The sequence below is a fragment of the Mirounga angustirostris genome, unplaced genomic scaffold, assembly GCF_029215605.1.
Source record: "Mirounga angustirostris isolate CCGP_5_RB_7025 unplaced genomic scaffold, mMirAng1.0.hap1 SCAF_10, whole genome shotgun sequence".
NCBI classification, from domain to species: Eukaryota; Metazoa; Chordata; class Mammalia; order Carnivora; family Phocidae; genus Mirounga; species Mirounga angustirostris.
In genome coordinates this window covers 72,511,982-72,530,889 of record NW_026991718.1, presented here as the reverse complement: position 1 = coordinate 72,530,889, position 18,908 = coordinate 72,511,982, and the positions used below count along the sequence as shown (strand labels likewise).

Sequence of the window (18,908 nt, the reverse complement as noted above, 5' to 3'; positions counted from 1 at the left end):
CGCACCCATCCTACTGCATAACACTCAAACTAAATTGTAGAAACGTGTTACATTTTTTCATGGTAGCCCTCTTAAAGTAACTGGCTGGGGTACAATGTGTTCTACACCCACGCTACCTGATTTCTTCATTAATTAACGCCATGCATCAATGCCAGAGCACTGCTTTCTTCAAAACCAGTTAGAGGGCCCCTGGTTTAAAAATAAAGGGCAGGGGCGCCTGGGTGGCTCAGTCGTTAAGCGTCTGCCTTTGGCTCGGGTCATGATCCCTGGGTCCTGGGATCGAGCCCCGCATCGGGCTCCCTGCTCGGCGGGAAGCCTGCTGCTTCCTCTCCCTCTCCCCCTGCATGTGTTCCCTCTCTCTGTGTCTCTCTGTCAAATCAATAAAATCTTTAATAAATTAATAAAAATAAAGGGCAAAGAAGATTGGGGATGGCATTTCCCCTCTTGTCCTGTTATAGCCAGCACCTGAGAAACCTTCCACTGCCCCCGGCTCCAGACTGCAATTATGCTTTTTGAAAGTGTCAGAGGGAAACAGAAGGGTTAACTCCCAAGTCAAGAGTTTGAGACTGGTTGGCTCAGTCTTTAAGCATCTGCCTTTGGCTCAGGTCATGATCCCAGGGTCCTGGGATTGAGCCCCGAGTCAGGCTCCCTGCTTCTCGGGGAGTCTGCTTCTCCCTCTCCCTCTGCTCCTAGCCCACTCGTGCTCTCTCTCTCTTAAATAAATAAAATCTTAAAGAAAAAGAAAAATGTCGGAAGATGACATGAAAGTTGCCCCATGAGGGAAATGCTACAGCTAAACCGTGAGCGGAAGGTATTTTTAATACTCCTTCAGTTCTGCATTCATGCAGTTTTAGTTGTGAAGGGGTGGTGGCCCGAGGCAAAGAATAAAGCTTCCCTGAAACCAGAGGAGAATCTAACCACGAGAAAAATGGAGTCCTGACTGTTCACTCACCAGAATGGAAATAAGCAGAATATTTGTGTTGTAGAAAGTAGTCTAAGCAAAATAGAATCTTCTGCCTTTTGTGATGGAGAGATCCTGAAACAGCCATCCATAGGACAGCCCTTCTGTGGAATTCAAAGCAGCAGTTTAAAATTATATAGTAAGCCAGGGGCACCTGGGTGGCTCAGTCGGTGAAGCGTCCGACTCTTGTTTTCAGCTTAGGTCATGATCTCAGGGTCATGAGATCGAGCCCCCAGTTGGGCTCTGCGCTCAGGGGGCAGTCAGCTTCTCTCTCTCTCTCTCCCTTTGCCCCTCCCCCCACTCTCTCTCCCTCTCTAAAATGAATAAATCTTTAAAAAAATAAAATTAGATAGTAGTCTTACATATTCTCGTTTGGAAAGCTCTCCAGGAGATACTGAGGGGTGCAAAACAACATGGATCGCTTGATCTCTTCTATGTATAGATGTTTGAATATGTACAGTTGTAGGCTTATAGATGCAAAGAAAAGAACTGAGAAGGTACACCTGAAAAGACCTACATTTGGGGAAGGGAATGGAAATTGAAGAGGAAAGGGGGATTTTTGTGCATTTACTCTTTATGTTTCTGTCTTTAAACTTGCACGCACGTGTAATTAAGAAAACAGTATCAACAGGGAAAGCAGCGATTTAAGGTCTCCGTGAAATGTGTAGTGGTTATGGTGTAGGTTCTGGAGTGAAACTGTCAGGGTTCGAGTCCCATCTCCTTTCTACTGGCTGTACATGTTTACACAGGTTATTTAACTTCTGTGCCTCCTTTTCCTCCAGCGGAAAACAGGGATAATAGTCCCATCATGTAGCTGTTAGGAGGATGAAATAAGGAATGCAGGGGAGAGTGTCTGGATCACGACCCGGCACACAGCAAACATTCAGCATCTGTTAGTCATTATAAATTGTAGTCAGACGACTAAAGCTAGTCAGACGACTTCCAGCTTTAATCAGTTCTTTGTGCAAACGTCTCGGTTTAAAATGTTTCTAGTGACAGCTTTAGTAATCACGATGTATTTTCTCCAAGTTTCCTTGTGGTTGTTAATGGTATTTTCATTCTCTTAGCCCACTGGTAACCTCAAAAGGAAGAATAACAAACACAAATGGAATTACCTTGTTTCGTGTAGAGTGCCGCACGTTCTGTTTGTGGAATTCTCTTGACTTTGCTTCTTCAACCATGTAACCTTACGCACCTGTTATTAGTCAACTAAAGAGATGGGAATAATGAGGTTTTCCTCTCTTCCTTAGGAAGACTATGATCGTCTGAGGCCTTTATCTTATCCAATGACAGATGTCTTCCTTATATGCTTCTCTGTGGTAAATCCAGCCTCATTTCAAAATGTGAAAGAGGAGTGGGTACCGGAACTGAAGGAATACGCACCAAATGTACCCTTTTTATTAATAGGAACTCAGGTACGTCTGCTTTAATTTTACCCATTTAAGAAGAGTCTCTTTGGCCCATCTTGTGGTGTTGCTTTCAGACACATAGTCTTAAGTTTTAGCAAAAGATATGCATGTTTAATCTCAGTTGCAAATTATAATAAATTCTATTTATTATAGAAAAATAATAATTTGGTAAAAGTAGTGCCACACCTGGTTTTGAAAGTGAAGTTCATTTGTTTAATCTTTTTTGGGTATGGGGGATTAAATGGGACTCCACGTTTGATTTATCTTTAAAGACTTGTAACATTACGGGACATTATTGACCTTTCTTGATTAGATTGATCTCCGAGATGACCCCAAAACTTTAGCAAGACTGAATGATATGAAAGAAAAACCCATTTGTGTGGAACAAGGACAGAAACTAGCAAAAGAGGTAATGGAACCTTAACAGAATGTAAAAATAAACGTAAAAGCAGCTTGGGTAGTAATAGAAGCTGACACTGATTGTGCGTTTACTCTATGCCAGGCATTGTGCTGAGTGCTGTGCGTGCATTATCTCATTTAATCCTTGCACCTGCTCGCGCGGGTCTGACTACAACAAACGAGGGCTTGGCGATGTCAGATAACTTGTCAGGTCCCGTCCGTAATAAATGGCAGAGCTGGGTTGCAGGGAAGACCTGACCGCAGGCATGCACAGCTGCGTGACACTGCCAACAATATTTTCCTCTTAAGTTACCTGTAGAAAGAGGCGTCAGAAAAAGCCCTTTTAAATCTCTTAAATGTTTATACTGTGCCAAAGCAGACTCTGTCTTCAGTTAAGACTCATGGAGTAGGTGGTAGAATGGCATATAGGATGAGTTTAAATCTGCAGCTAAAACCAAAAAATGATGGCCAGGTTTGAAAAGAAATGTGTTGAATTTTCTTCCAATCCTTTTATGAAAGATAGAAAATATTAGCATTCTAAAAAATACACCACTGTGATGTGCATAAAGCTTTTAACTTCTGTTCTCCCTCGCCCTGAAGCTAGGCTTACTTTTCTCTCTGCCCCCTAACATTATTGGATTCTATTTTTTTAGATGTGACTTTAATAGGACCTTTGTGGAAACAGAATCTAATAAGGTCTTTTTAAATGTACTATCAGGAGGCAGAAGAAAGTGAGAAAGCTTTTTGGAGAACAGTTTTTCCTAAGACAAAAGACAAATAGCTTCACTAATAAATCGCTTTAGAAATTCCGTGCATTCAGTTTCATAATCTCAGGGAGAGAAAGGGATTTCTAAAATGTCATAGAGGTAAAATTGGTAAATGAAAATCTTGGTGATTTAACTACATAAAAATTTGATACATCAAATGCCAGAGATACAATTGAAAGTCATAAAACAAACTTGACATGTGTGGCTGAAAAAATGGGTTAATATCTTAGTATGCAGGAGTTCCTTACATATAAATTAATCAGAAAAAGACATGTATACCCCAGTAGAAAAAACCAAAAATACAGATTGCCGTTGAATATAGGAAATATGTTCTAAGTCCTTCGTTGTCAAATGCAAGTTCAATTTCCGCCTATAAAATTGGCAAAAAAAAAGAAATTAATTATAATAGCCACTGTTCCAGGGGTGCAAGGAAATGGGCACCTTCTCGTATCGTTGATCATTGAGTAAAAGCCATCTTGATAATAGGCAAAAGCCTTAAAGTCATGCACACTTTTGATCAGGCAATTCCATATGTAGGAATTTATCTTAAAATAATTATTACAGATGTGCTTAAAGATGGCTACAAAGTTGCTGCATTGTTTATAAAGGCCAAAAAAAAAAGAAAGAAAAAGCCCCCACACCTATTAAAAATTTATACTAACACAGCTATTGAGATGTTTATATTTATTATGTAGTTTAAGGGGGAAAAAAGTGGTTGCAGAACACTAGGATCCCATTTGGAGGCCTGTTGGCAGCATTAGGGGCAGTGGGTTCCTGGGTTCCTTCTTAAAATACTTTCGCCCGGCCCCCTTGCTTGCCCTCTCCTGGTTCTGTCCCCTGGCAATGGCCTCTCCTCCGTGTCTCAAGTCCCTGTCTCTGCATGCTGGATGCCCAGGGATCAACATGCGGCTTCTGGAACATCTCTTCTTCTGCAGCCACCCTCACCAGGCCCAGGTGAGCTGGTCGGTCTTGTGGTTTGAAAAGTCTGCCACTGAAGATTCCCAAGTTTCTATCTCCAGCCTGACCGCTTCCCTAAACTCTAGACTCGGTTATCCAGCTCTTCACCCAACAAGTCCATCTGGGTGGCTAAGCATCTAAAAATTAACATGTCCAAAACAGAATTCCTAATCTTCTCCTCCGCGCCTGTCCTCCCAGTTACTCAGCTCAAAAACCCTGAAGTCACGCTCGACTTTGCTCTTCCTCTCCTCCTGTGCAGGCAGCCGTGCGGCAGAAGCTCTTGTCCTACCTTCACAATCCATCCGGCATCCGCAGGCTCCTCACCAGCTGCTCCTCTAACAGGCTGGTCAGGCCCCCCTCTCTCTGGCCTGGATTACCGGAACAGCTCTGACTCACCTTTCTGCTTCTGTCTGTGACCCCATGTCAGTCTGTTCTCAATGCAGCAGCCTGAGTGAGTCTTTAAAAATACAAGCTCCATCAGGTCACTGCTCTGTTCCCCAGCCAGTCACAGAGGGCCAGAGCCCTTACCGGGGCCTAGAGAACCCTGCTATGTCCCGCCCTCACTGATCGTAGTCTAGGCACATGGCCTCCTTGCTGTGTCCCCAAAGTCTCGTACCTCGGGGTCTTTGTACTTCTGCCCCTCCCTCTGCCTGGAGTGTTCTTCCCTATGGAACATTATTTTCTCACTCCGTCTAGGTCTCTGCTCAGATATCACTTTCTCAGTGAGACCCTGCCTGATCTTGTCCCCACTCCCTATCTTCCTTCCTTAGACCACGTATTCCCTCCTGACATTCTACCTCTAGTAGCTCGCGGTGGTCTTCTCCCTCTAAAATGTAAGCTTCCTGAGAGTCGGGGAGACTTAATTTTGTTCCCTGCTATATTCTCTCATTTGGCAAAATAAGAATGCTCAATTTCCAGTGAATGAATGAATGGAGCCTCGCCTAGAGTAGAAGCCCAAGTCCGTACCCCGGCCTCAGGGCTGCCTCACCACCTGCCTCACGGCTTGCTGTTCCCTCTCTCCTGCCGGCTTGCTGTTCCCTCTCTCCTGCCGTTCTGGCTTCCTTACCATTCCCTGAACACTCCACTCATGCTCCTGCCTCAGCATCTTCCCACCTAGGGCTCTGTCTGCCTGGAAACTCTTCCCCTCCGTGGCGCTCACTGCTCACACCACTTTGTTGAGAAGCTTCCCACCTGTGTCCTGTGCACTCCCCATCTCCCCCGCTCTGTGCTCCCAAGTGCACACCACCATCTGCTCTCTGTTCCCTTGGTGGGCCCCTCCCCCGGTAGGATTTAAGCAAATATAAGCATCACACAGCGGGCACTTCGGTCTTTTGTTCAGTTCTTTGACATTATCTCCAGCACCTAAAACAGTGCTTGGCATATGGTAGGTAACCGGTAAATACTTGATGAATGACATTAATTTTCATAAAATAAGTGTGGAAGGATATACACTTAGTTTTTAGTTGGCTGTCTCTGGGTTTTTATGAATATGGATGATGATTTCATTCCTCCTGCATAGCTGTGTTTTCTCATCTTCCTTATAATGGGGTGTTGTGTCATACCAACTGTGTAAAAAAAGATTTTATATGTTTGTGATTTCTTTTTCTCCCTCCCAGATAGGAGCATGCTGCTATGTGGAATGTTCGGCTTTAACCCAGAAGGGATTGAAGACTGTTTTTGATGAGGCTATCATAGCCATTTTAACTCCAAAGAAACACACAGTAAAAAAAAGAATAGGATCAAGGTGTATAAACTGTTGTTTGATTACGTGAGAAACATCTTCAGTGGCCAAGGAAACTGTCCATTTCTCTCAAAAAGCATATGAAATGCTACAGCTATACCCAGACCTCTTATAAATAATGAAGCAGTTTAAAACTTGAAACAAAACAAAACAAAACAAAACCTGTCCTCAGAATTCTATAAAATTCATTAAGAATGTTTCTTAAAGGTCCAAGAAGCAGCAAACAGCATCTGAAGCCACAATCTACTATAAATACTTTATTTCAACTAGAAGGTACAATCTCTCAGGGGTTTCATAGTTTAAAAAGCTACAATCACACCATGTTGTAACTACATAAAAAACAGTGCTGTAAATGGAACTGCCTGGCTTAGACCATGTACATTTCTGCACAGTCCTTATGGAATCTGCACAATGAAGTATCTTCTCCCTTTGCTCCAATTAATTGTTCTTGTATGTAAGTTGCTTTCTATTCCAGTATATCCAGAGTGGTGAAATCACAAGGCCAGCCACGTAGCCAAAGGTCGCTCCAAGCGTACAGGAGATGGGCCATACCTGAGGAGAGAATGTATGAGATCAAAAAAGAATAACTGTTTTATTATTACTTGAGCACAAGTTAAGTGTAACCTAAATATTTCTATATTAAAGCTTAATGTGCTTTCTTAAAGAATGTCAAAAGTGTAACAAGGTCATAACTGCATTTATCATGAACACTAAAAATGTACACATTCTAGTTAATGTACATTCGACTGTAACAAGGCTTCTGGCGACTGTAGATTTAGTTTGATGCTCCCCAAACTGCATGAGATACACCCTAAAATTACAAATTAAAATTCTGGGTCAGACTTTGTCATAATCCTGAACTCGATATAGCTGTCTGAAGTAGCTGGCAAGTTTGTCTTTTAATTTCCACCTTGGCTTATATAATCAGATGACATGAGACGTGTGTATGCTGACCAAACTACAAGAAACTTTAAATAGTGCTAAAGAGAACAGACCTAGAATTCGAGCATGTTACATGGAATTTATAACAAAGCAACTGCTTCCATAGTAATACTGATGTTACCTTTCAGACACAGGTATTGGAACCATAGCAGAAGTTCTAGAACTACAACTTACGTACACAACTAGAGTGTCAGTTAAATGAAATACTGGCTTCTAAATACCCATTTTCTCCAGCCATATTACATTTTGCAATATTACATCAAGCAAGCCAGAAGTAAATAATGTTGATTTCTTTCATCCACAAGCAGTGCATGCTAGTCCCTAGGTGAAAGGCCCTGCTTTAAAAAAAAAAAAAAAAAAATTATGTTCATCTGTGAAGCTTATTTGGTATACTGGAGCCTTTTCTAATCTTTCTCTGGGGGATCAGGCCATAGAACTGTGTTAGAGGTGAACCATCTTAATTACTAGTTCTGTAACCTAATTAAGCTTCCTTGTTTGGTCTGCTACTGGATCTGCCTTGTTCCAAATGCCATGCAACAGACAATAGTGTTAAAGTTTCAATGTGAACAAAGTAATGCAGTTCAGAGAAGCATAATCTAACCCATAAATTTTTCTCCAGCCTTTCCTACATTTGAACTTGCTGTTGACTAAATTATGATTTATTTATGTCTTTGGTAAGCTTCTGTTAATTTCCATGACTTGAGCTAATCGCTGTGTCTATTGCACAGATTGGGTAATGGAACACTAAACTTTTATACTTGAAAATGACAGCCTTAAATGCTCGTATCAGTCACAAATCTAGGATGTACTGTCTTGTATGTGAGCTTTGTAGAGATTTTTAAAAATATAAGCATCATCTTCCCCACTGAAGAGTGGAAAAGTCTACTGGATAACTAGTCAGGATCTTTCTCTCCGAACTGGACAGTGGATGTCTTCCTTCTCCCAAAAAGTGATGGTTCATATTAAGTACCATGGCCTTATGTGTGTTCAAACAGAATCTTTATGTAACTTTCTCATTTAATTTGGGTCGGTTAATTATTAGCTATTTTTAGATACAACTGAAAGGAATTGCATAAGTCAATTAGTATATTAACTAAGTTGTCCAACACATGGTATAAAGGAATTAAGACAGTAAAGTATTATACGTTTCCAACTGGCCTTTGGGGATTTGATGGGGACTTTTTTTTTTTCTTCAAATTCACCTCTGAAGCTTTTCATACTTGGTTTACTAGCCAATTAAAGTTAAAGTCTAGAATTTGATATGCCCTACGAGAAATGGACTAGGAATCCGGAAACACAAACTCTGGTGTCACTGTTTCCTGCCTGGGCCTCAGTTTCTTCATCTATAAACATGGGAGGTAGAACGAGAGGACCTCCAACATCTCTCCCATTTATCAACTCTTATGATTCTCTTCTTTCTTATTCACAGTATTCACTGTTGGACATTACCTTTTCAGCTGCACATTAAGATGGTAAAAATCCTGTATATAGATTATTAGAACTCTAAGCAAAGATGATTGTATCATCTGAACCTGAGGTGCCTTAGGTACTCTATTGACCTTGATGGGGTTTGGAGTTTCCCATTGCTTATTAAGAGCCTTTTCATTGCTTTGATTCCTTAGTATTTCTTTTTGCACTCAATCCTTCCTGCCACCCTATAAAAACCAAAGATTTGTTTTCTATTCATGAGCAGATTGTAGAAAAATTGCCTTATTTTCAGAAGCACGTCCTCATTAAAGACTTAAGTTTCAGCAGAAATTGAGACTAATCACTGGAGCAACTAGTTCAAAGTAGTCAAATATCTGGGAAATAAAATACTTCAAAAATATCTTACTGACATGAATTTTGCTAGTCAATGCAAATACATTGCTTCAAATAAGGTCATGTATGAATGAACTTAACGTACAGTTATTTTTTTTTTTTGCATATAATCAGTTCTGAAATTCTTAAAAATAATTTTAGGGGCTCCCTGAAGTCTTATTTCTAATACTTTGCTAACTTGTGCCCTTATTCTGTTTCTACAGATACATTTTAGGTTAGCCCATGTTGAATGATCTTATTTCCAGTAAGTAGAGCCTGAATTAATGGTTTTTATTGTGAATTAGTTACTTTAGGCGTTGCTTCCATTTGATTTTTAATTATTACTCTTAAGTACCAAATTAAATAACTGGTTTGTTGGTTGTTGTTTTTTAAGTGATTGTTACTTTAACAGTGTCCCATCTTAACACATGGGGTTATAAATAAAATAATATGCATAGTTTACTATCTATGTAAAGCATTGAACTTCTTACCTTAGTAGTTTTTATTTAACACCCTATGTAAACGTTTGGGGTAATACTCATTCTTGTTTCTCAAGCTGTGAGTCTAATCACCAGCCAAGTGTGAGCACCTGCACTTTGTTAAAAAAGCACATTGTCAAAGTGTAGCGAGAATAATAATCCCTCATGAATCCTATCCAAATTCCAATTTGGGTCACTAAATTCTACTTGAGTCACTTTTGTAATTTCAGTACGGCTCTTCGTTTCCAAACATACGCACACACACGCACGTTCCTTACACAGCCGCCGTACTGCACCTCCAGTGATGTGCTGAGATGAGTTTAAAAGTTGTGTTTAATGAGGGGTGGAGGCTTAGAACACTTGCTATTTATTCAATTCTTAAGAAATCCATGCCATCAGCAAGTTAAAATGTTGGACTGGCTTTGAAGACTATTTGCTAGTCATGAATCAGGCTTTCCTGCTTGACTTTCCTGGAATAAGGAGCCCTTAACTGTGACACAGTTTGTTAAAGGAGAATTTCTTCATATATGGGCAACCTTTCTGATTTTTTATTCCCAGGATAGGGAATGGCAAAAGGAGCAGCCGAAGGGAGCTGGCGGAGGCTGCCCACTAAATCACCTTTCCTCTAAGGTTTTCATGATTGAATTTCCTACTAACCTTCTTACAAATGCTTTAAAAAATGTAAAACTACACAATGGCAACAGATCTCATATTGACTTATCGAACCATCTTAGCTTCATCTTGCATTTTCATACTGAGATCTTGGGGTTTTCCATTTAGAACTGGGTACTTGTCTTACACATAGAGATGTTTCTATTTAACATTCTTCATGCCACAAGTAGGCTTAAGAAACAAAAACAACTGGTATCATCTACTGAACAGACAATCCAACTGCAATGCTACAAACATTTCTCCAAATTACAGTCATCTGAGATGGCTATATATAATTATCTTGTTTTGTTTAAGGAAAATAGAAAACTCAAAGACATTCATGTAAAGGAACTCATTCACAAGTGTTTGCCACTACAATTACTGTCTTCTTTTTATCCAGTTTTTTATAAATTAAAAAATTCTTAACCACTAAATGGAAAGGAAAAAAAAAACCCGTTGCATAACAAAAGATAATTTATCATGCAAGTGGGTAAAATTATTACAATTACTGTTAAAAAACCTATTTTAAAAAATGAAGAGCTACATCACATGAACAAAGTGTCTTGCTTAGAGTACTATACTATTATCCTTTCTCGAAACCAATTGACTCCTTAACAACATTGTTTTTTCATCACTTAAACCAAAAAAGGTCAGTGTTCTCTTCAAATACTCAGCATTAAGAAAGGCCTAATATTATAGGGTCTGGGTACGTGGTACCACCAAAAAGTTGTGTTTCTCTCAGAAATAAAACAGTTTCACCCTAATAAGCTGAAAACCGATTTCTCAATAAATACAGATTTAACTTTGTATGTTTTCTCTGTTAAACAAATCCATGTTATTGATGGTTGAAAGACATTTCAAAATTATACAAGCTTATTTCCACCTGAAGACCACACTGCTCTCTTCTGATCAGGCATTACTGATATATCTATGTAGTGTTGGGACTTTTCAAAACATGTTCTAAGTAGTACAGAATAATGATTTCAGAATACTACTTTTTGTATTAGACTAGATTTGAGTCTCAGCTCTGCCATTTATTAAATATGTGACCCTGCGCAAGTCACCTAACCTCTCTGTACCTTGGTTTCTCATCTGTGAAATGAGGATCATCATAAAACCCACCTCACGGGGTTGCTGTACTGATTAAATGAGATAATGAGAAAATACACTAAGCAGCTCTGAGAACCATACCTATAACAGTATCTGGCACATGGCACATGTGAGCTATAAATTGGTAATTTTTAGTCCATATTCCTAACAGACATATAAGTTGTCATTACAATCTAGAACACCATTATTCCCCAAATACACCATCTCTAAAGCTATTAAAAAATTCCTCCCCAAATTTTAAATTGTAGTTTAAAAAACTGTATCTAGGGGTGCCTGGGTGGCTCAGTCACTGAAGCGTCCAACTCTTGATTTCGGCTAAGGTCATGATCTCAGGTTCCTGAGATTGAGCCCTGTGTCAGGCTCTGCCCTGAGGGTGGAGCCTGCTTAAGATTTTCTCTCTGTCTCCCTCTGCCCCATCCCCCCTCTAAAAAAAAATAAATAAAAATAAAAACTACATCTAACAGGATTCATGTTTCCTTCTTGTCAAACATGATCCACAGATTTTGTATGTATATATCATACCATTTCAGGGGCTCAAAGACCCCCATCTATAGACTCCTGGTTAAGAATCCCTGTATTCTTGGGACACCTGGGTGGCTTAGTCGTGAAGCGTCTGCCTTTGGCTCAGGTCATGATCCCAGGATTCTGGGATCGAGCCCCGCATCAGGCTCCCTGCTCAGTGGGAAGCCTGCTTCTCCCTCTCCCACTCCCCCTGCTTGTGTTCCCTCTCTCGCTATGTCTCTCTCTGTCAAATAAATAAATAAAAAATCGTAAAAAAAAAAGAATCCCAGTATTCTTCATCACTCAACCCTAACAAGTACTTTTATTAACTGTTCTGGTTGTCAAAATAATACAGTGACCCTCTACATTTTGGTTCAGAATTTTAAGGATCAATTTCAGTAATGTAGATGGCATTTATTTGTTGTTATGTGATTTGAGAGTAAAAGGCTTAAATCTATTTTAATTATAATCTGCACAGTTATTACTTCGGTTCCTTTAACATGTATTAGATGCAAGTAGATTTTTAATCTTGTCCTGTCACCGAAATGATACCCACAGGTTTCTGATGCTACCACAGAACAGCTAGTACGGTATGTCACTGAGCCTGGCAGTTTCTGAGCTATTGCAGGTGTCTTAAAATGATGAAGAGGTGTTTGAAATTAGACGACGATTTCTTCTGAAGTTAGTTTCAGATAGTCAACGAAAGTTTTAAAATAATTGTATATAAACATTAGGCTACTTTTAAAAATACTTCCTATTTCACTTACGAGCTCTACTTTGCTTTTCTGGGAAGTAGCACAGTCAGTGGGGTGAGAATGAGCTGAGCTGCGGAGCCAGGCCAGCCACTTACTGACTGTGTGGCCTTGGCCAGATCACTTACCAACAGAGCCTCAGTTTCCCAATGTGCAAAACAGGGATAACAGTCCCTCTTGTCCTTAAAACGTGGGGCTACTGTATTACTTTAGAATTTGTCATGAAAGCTGTAAAGTACCATGCATCAGTATTATTTTGTATATGTTTTAGCTGGAAAAAACTAAACTTACGTGATCACCGATCTAAGTATTTCTTAGGTGATGGACACGAGTAGGTGATAATCAGAAGTGGCGGTTTAGAACAAATAAAATAGTTCATGAGCAATGTCATACTGTGCTGTAGGAACTATTCCCTTGCCCTGGTAATCCTCTTTAATACATGCCATTCTTCACACGAAATGTCTGGGGAGTATAAAGCTTATAAGAAAACTCTCAAAAGCCACACAACACACGGCATTGTATCAGCCATATGTAGCCTCACCTCAGAAATAGAAGGGCATTTCCTGCGCCTTGCTGTTATTTTTTATAAATTTTAAGAAGTGTAATACAAAAACTGATTTTAAACCCACCACGTGGTAGACATTTGTATCATTTTTAATAGTCTCATATGAATGACTCCATTCATTCAAAACTATTGAGCCCCTACTATGAACCAAGCAGTTAAATTGAAACTAAGATTATCTGATTTTGGATATTTAATTTTAACAACAAATTCCTAAAAAATAAGTGCTGTGATATAATTTTTGGAAAGATATAGAATGTTGCAGATATCATATGGAAACTGTTCTGTCTGCGGATCAGAAAACCTAAAAACAGAACAACTCACAGTCATTAGGATTACTGGCTCTTTCGGATAAAAAAAGGAAGCTAGTTCGAGGCAGCTAGTTCTAAATTTCTCATAAGCTACTTTTTAGTGTTTATTGTGCTTATCACAAATGTGTGTTGCATGACAGAATTCATCTTTCAAAGCCTGCTGACACTTCTACTGGCTTTAAATGATGATTTATATGTTCCTCTGTAATGGACTGTAAGTGAGGTGTTTTTCTCGATCTTCTTAACGTAAATGCTATTGTCTGATGTAGGAATACTTCATAGATGAATCTACTCATCTGGACACATTTCTCTGGTTGTAAATCTGCCCCAATCCAGGTGTACTCTACCCACTCTCCCATGACCAGAGCACAGATTTAGGAAGAGCTATTTGCAGACAGGTGTGTGGTCTCCAATCTGGAAGTTCTTGTGAAAGTAACGCTACATGGTCAAGATCGTACAAATAAGTTAACCTGGCTAGCACTATTCTTTCTCACATGAAAGTCCTGCCAGCAGAGCATTATCAGCATGATTACCATACAACCCACCTTTTAAATACAAAACCATTTTCTGTCAGGTAAGTATTACAGGTTTTTTTTCCATGCTTGAAACATAAATCATATTCATATAAGTTAGTATTTTATTTTGGTCTGTCTATAACACTGTATAATACCTTTGATAAAAGAAACACAATTAACCTAAAAACATGCCACTCTTCAATAATTAAATTTTTATCCCTCGCTCTAACAATATTTCCAGTAATCCTTATGATCCCCAGCTTCAATTTATGAGTTATCTGTAGCATCTGTGACTTTAGAAAATGAATATACATTTTCACAAATATTAAATTTGTAACCTGATAAAACTGGAGAAAACAAAGATTTTAACATACAACGATGCCTTAATTATCTGTCATGGGAATAAGTACAACTATTTTTAAACAATTTTAAATTGCTTAAAAAAAGTCTTAAATCAATTTTGCTTTTAACTTTACAGAAAGTAAGTACACTCAAAAGAGATGTGATTATCTGGGTCAACTCCATTTTAGAGGCAGCGGCACTCCAGGGCTTAAAGGCAGCTGTGGGTTTACTAGGCACAAAAGCTTTGCACACTAACTTCAAATTCTCTCTGACAAACGTATTAAATTGTATGGTCTGAAATACATGCACCACAGTGGTCATGGCATTTATATGAAATTCTTATGTGTGGGAAGAAATGCAATACAATAACTACTCAAGCTTTTCCAAAGAGATCTAAACTATGGCCTTTAAAAAAAAGAGAGAGAAGGAAATCAGGAAAGGAAAGGAAGGAGAGAAGGAAGGAAGGAAAAGGAAAAGGAAGAAGAAAAGTTATGTTTCAGAGTCCCCAGCAAGGAAGAGAATCAGGTTTGGATCCTAAGGCTTTCTTTTATCGGCCCAGTAATGTTGAGCAACATGTGTACTCCTCTCCTCACACTTTGACATTCTTATGTGTGAAAAACCCACCTTGCACTACACTTGTTATGATTAAGTTACCTGTGGACAGTGCCAAGCCCCATGCCTGGTACATACATAGAGAGATCTACACATTTTATATTTTCTTTCTATTGCCATCTGAAATGTCGGACAGAATTGAAAACTATGTGAAATCCAATACCTTAAATACCAAAGAACAAAAAGATGAATTAAACAATCCACTCTACCAACTGAAGGACTGGCAGGCAGAATAAATAAATAACTCAAGGTGGCAATCAATGCACTTTCTAACACTTTGAGAACCCAAATAATGGAATTTGCATTTTTTTTGTAATGCTAAAAATACAGTCATTAAACGACTCCTTTTATAGTCACAAATGCCTATAACATTGATTAAGCAGTAACTATGTGTCAAGTTCTGAACTAAGTACTTTGGAAGGATTATATTATTTAATCCTCACTAGTAAGTGGCAGAGCCAGGATCTGAACCTAATAATCTGATGCCAGAGCTCTTAATCATCGTGTTATCTGTCTACCTAGTAATAAAACAAGTGGGTTTAAAAACTTTATGACAAATTTCCTTTGCTCAGAATAACCAACAACATTTCTTAAATTTCCATTAATTTTTTTTTATCAACATGAAATACTGGCCTATTTCTGATAAAGGAAAGAATTATACCACTTTTCCAGATGAAAAGCTCATAACTATTCTATAAAATATTTAGAGCATATTAAATCTGAACCTTAATTATTGTTACCAAATAATTAAAGTCCAGTCCTGTATAATATTTAAATACCTGTTATACTTACATTGAATATATGCTTTGTACAGAGTAAGAACTTAAATACTTACTAATTAGCTATTTAGTTACTTACAGCAAATAGTTATAATGTACAGAGGTTTTCCACAGTCAAAATGTTTATTTTGTCAGTAACTATAAAACCATGAGCATTTCCTGGGAGTGAAGGAGGCTGTCTGGGTTATGGGCAATTTAAATGTTTATTTTCTTGCTGATTTTAAGGCAAATAATTAAGGCAGGGAAGAGAAGATGTCTTGCAAATATTTTTTTAAAAGACAACAAAAATGACCAACAAGGTTATGGGTAGCCACCCTACCATATTCTCTTTAATCAAATCCTCTTGCTGCCTCCTACAAAGGGAAGGCTTCCTCCAAATATAAAGATGCCTACTATCTTTTGTCACTCGTCATTACTTAAAATTATTTAAAGCTCCTGTTAGTAAATGAAAAAACTTCTTTTCACTGAGATTACATATTTTCAATGGGCCTTTCCAGTCATATAGAAAAAATATAAATCAGCTTGAAACTGCTCAATACAGAATTCATGTCATCATAAGTTTATGTTGGGCCTCTGAAACTTTATACAGAGTCAGATTTGAGTTCAAAGTAGAGAAAACTGAACTAATACATGTAAGAGTTTTTGTGAGGTTGTGTGTGTGTGTGTGTTTTTAAAGAAGAAATCTTTGCTTAACTGGATACACTTGTTTCTCTGAAAACCAGATCACAATCCAGAAAAGCTTGCTTTATCACAAACGAATCCTATCTGTATTGGGCTACAAGGCACAGAGAACTAAAATCTCTTCTTTATACATGTTGTATTTTATTTTTTTTTTAGATCTTATTTATTTATTTGACAGAGAAAGACATAGCGAGAGAGGGAACACAAGCAGGGGGAGTGAGAGCGGGAGAAGCAGGCTTCCCGCTGAGCAGGGAGCCCGATGTCGGGCTCGATCCCAGGACCCTGGGACCATGACCTTAGCCGAAGGCAGACGTTTAACGACTGAGCCACCCAGGCACCCCTATACATGTTATATTTTAGTTAATATTAAGTGTATACAGTAGTCTCTTCCCATGAAATTTTGCTCTAGAAAAATCTCCATTTTGAGGTAATGCCATATTCCTTTCTCAAGTTTATTGTTACTCTGGCAGATTCTGTCAGTATCATGAGCCACACTGAGTACTGACTCCAGGTAGTTACTTATGAAGAACAGAGCAAAACAAAACACCTTGTTTGCTGAAATTAAAAAGTGAAAGAAAACAATGAAGCCTCATCATTTCCCTAGTTTATCAGTAAATAACTGCTGAAAGACAGAGGGGCAGGTGATTATTATGTGAATACAGATGATTACTTTGTACATTAGTTCTATCATGCCACCAACAGCATGTATCATAATTTAAAAGATTATAGTGAATAAGTAGGTCATTAACTAGGAACACTCTGAAAACAACCCAACAGTAAAGACAATTAAAGTACCAGTGATAGTCCAGTCGAATCAAACATTCTTAATGAAGACCAACACTTGTTACATAAATTAGCTAGCTAGAAAATATTTTTTTAAAAAAAGTCAGTAATTCAAATGGAAACTTCACATTAATTTAAACAAGTGAACCCATCAATTTGGATCCAGCTTACCTCTTATTGTAAACAAGCACTGAGGTAGAAAAGTAGCTAAAAGCCTGAACAATCCAGAATAGATAAATGGATTGTAAATCATTAACACATATATTTTCTATGCAAACCTAACCCAGATTTGGGCACATCTACTTCCCATAATTCAGTTTCTACTTCTACATAGTCTTATAAACTTGTGATTTAGCCAAGTGTAAAATATCAGACATTTACACTCTAAAATATTCCATCTATATGCAAACTGACATGTTAATCATACATTACCTTACCAACTCACTAAAGCTGCAGCCCATGGTGCTTTATGTACCAATACTTTGTATTTAGACTTAATTGCATGTATTTGAAAGTACTGAATCTAATGCAGGTTAAGACACAATTTTCTATATATAGTTTCTAATGATTCTGATTATCCTGCTCCAATTTAGAAATCACTGACACTATTGAATGAAATTAAGTTCTGTAAGACGGTAACTTGAGTACAAATGGATCTCCATCTCCCAGTATAAAAGATACCTTTATCGGTCCTAAAATCTTGAGAAGGGCATCAGTGACACCCCAAACCTTGAGAAGGGCATCAGGGACACCCCAAACCTCCAAGGATTTCTATACAATAGAGGAATATTACAGGGAAGGGCAAACCCAAGAGACTTACTGAATGTAAAAGAACAACCTGTCTCTCTAGGAGACATGACATCTAATAGAACAAAGAATGGACTTAAAAGTAGGCATTTAGGTGCAAAACATATAATCCAAATCCCTCAAAAGCCTTTGGAAAGTGAGATACTTATCAAAGATTTAACCCAGCTATCAACTAGGAATTATACTAGAGAAAACTGGACAAATATGCAAAGATGTCTGTTTAAATATGATAATCACCATAATTAATAATAGTAAATCAATAAATGTGAAACTATAAACAATCTAAATGTTCATTGACAAGAAACTGATATATGATTTTACTCAAATAATGGAACATTACTTGTATGTAAATTTTCAATGACAAGGAATGAGCTCCATAACATACTGCTGATGGAAAAAAAAGATTAAAAATGACATATACATCACTCATCATCAGGGAAATGCAAAAAAGCTACAAAGAGATACCACCTCACACCTGTCACAATGACTAAAATCAACACAGGAATAACAGGGACCGGTGAGGATGTGGAGAAAAAGGAACCCTTGTGCAGTGTGGGTGGGAATGTAAACTGGTGCAGCCAATTTGAAAACAGTATGGAGGTTCCCCCCAAAATTAAAAATAGCACTACCCTATGATCCGGGAATCACACTACTGGGTATTTATCTAAAAATACAAAAACACTAATTCAAAGGGATACATCCACCCCTATGTTTATAGCAGCATTATTTACAATAGCCAAATTATGGAAGCATCCCAAGTGTCCATCAACAGATGAGTGGATATATATATATATATAGACACACACACACACACAAACACACACACACACACACACTGGAATATTATTCAGTCATAAAAAAGAATGAAATCTTGCCATTTGCAACAACACGGATAGAGCTAGAGAGTATAATGCTGAGTGAAATAAGTCAGAGAAAGACAAATACCATATGATTTCACTCATATGTGGAATTTAAGAAACAAAACAAAGGGGAAAAAAAGAGAAAGACAAACCAAGAAACAGACTCAACTACAGAGAACAAACTGAG

General features: G+C 38.3%; 2 protein-coding genes across 5 annotated transcripts in view; one reads left to right on the top strand and one right to left on the bottom strand.

Moving 5' to 3' along the window:
- The window catches only part of RHOQ (ras homolog family member Q), a 39,622-nt gene extending 28,709 nt beyond the window's left edge, over nt 1-10,913 (top strand). Inside the window, exons 3-5 of one of the 2 annotated variants that reach the window (XM_045885064.3) lie at nt 2,212-2,376; nt 2,684-2,779; nt 6,110-10,913. In XM_045885064.3, the coding sequence (XP_045741020.1) occupies nt 2,212-2,376; nt 2,684-2,779; nt 6,110-6,265 (417 nt within the window). In that variant the 3' untranslated portion in view covers nt 6,266-10,913. The remainder of the gene's footprint in view (nt 1-2,211; nt 2,377-2,683; nt 2,780-6,109) is intronic. The other variant, XM_064572528.1, reaches the window with a different exon arrangement.
- PIGF (phosphatidylinositol glycan anchor biosynthesis class F) overlaps nt 6,466-18,908 on the bottom strand; it is a 35,162-nt gene continuing 22,719 nt past the window's right edge. For all 3 annotated transcript variants that reach the window (XM_045885062.2, XM_045885063.3, XM_064572527.1), the window contains exon 6: nt 6,466-6,786. In XM_045885062.2, the coding sequence (XP_045741018.1) occupies nt 6,673-6,786 (114 nt within the window). In that variant the 3' untranslated portion in view covers nt 6,466-6,672. The remainder of the gene's footprint in view (nt 6,787-18,908) is intronic.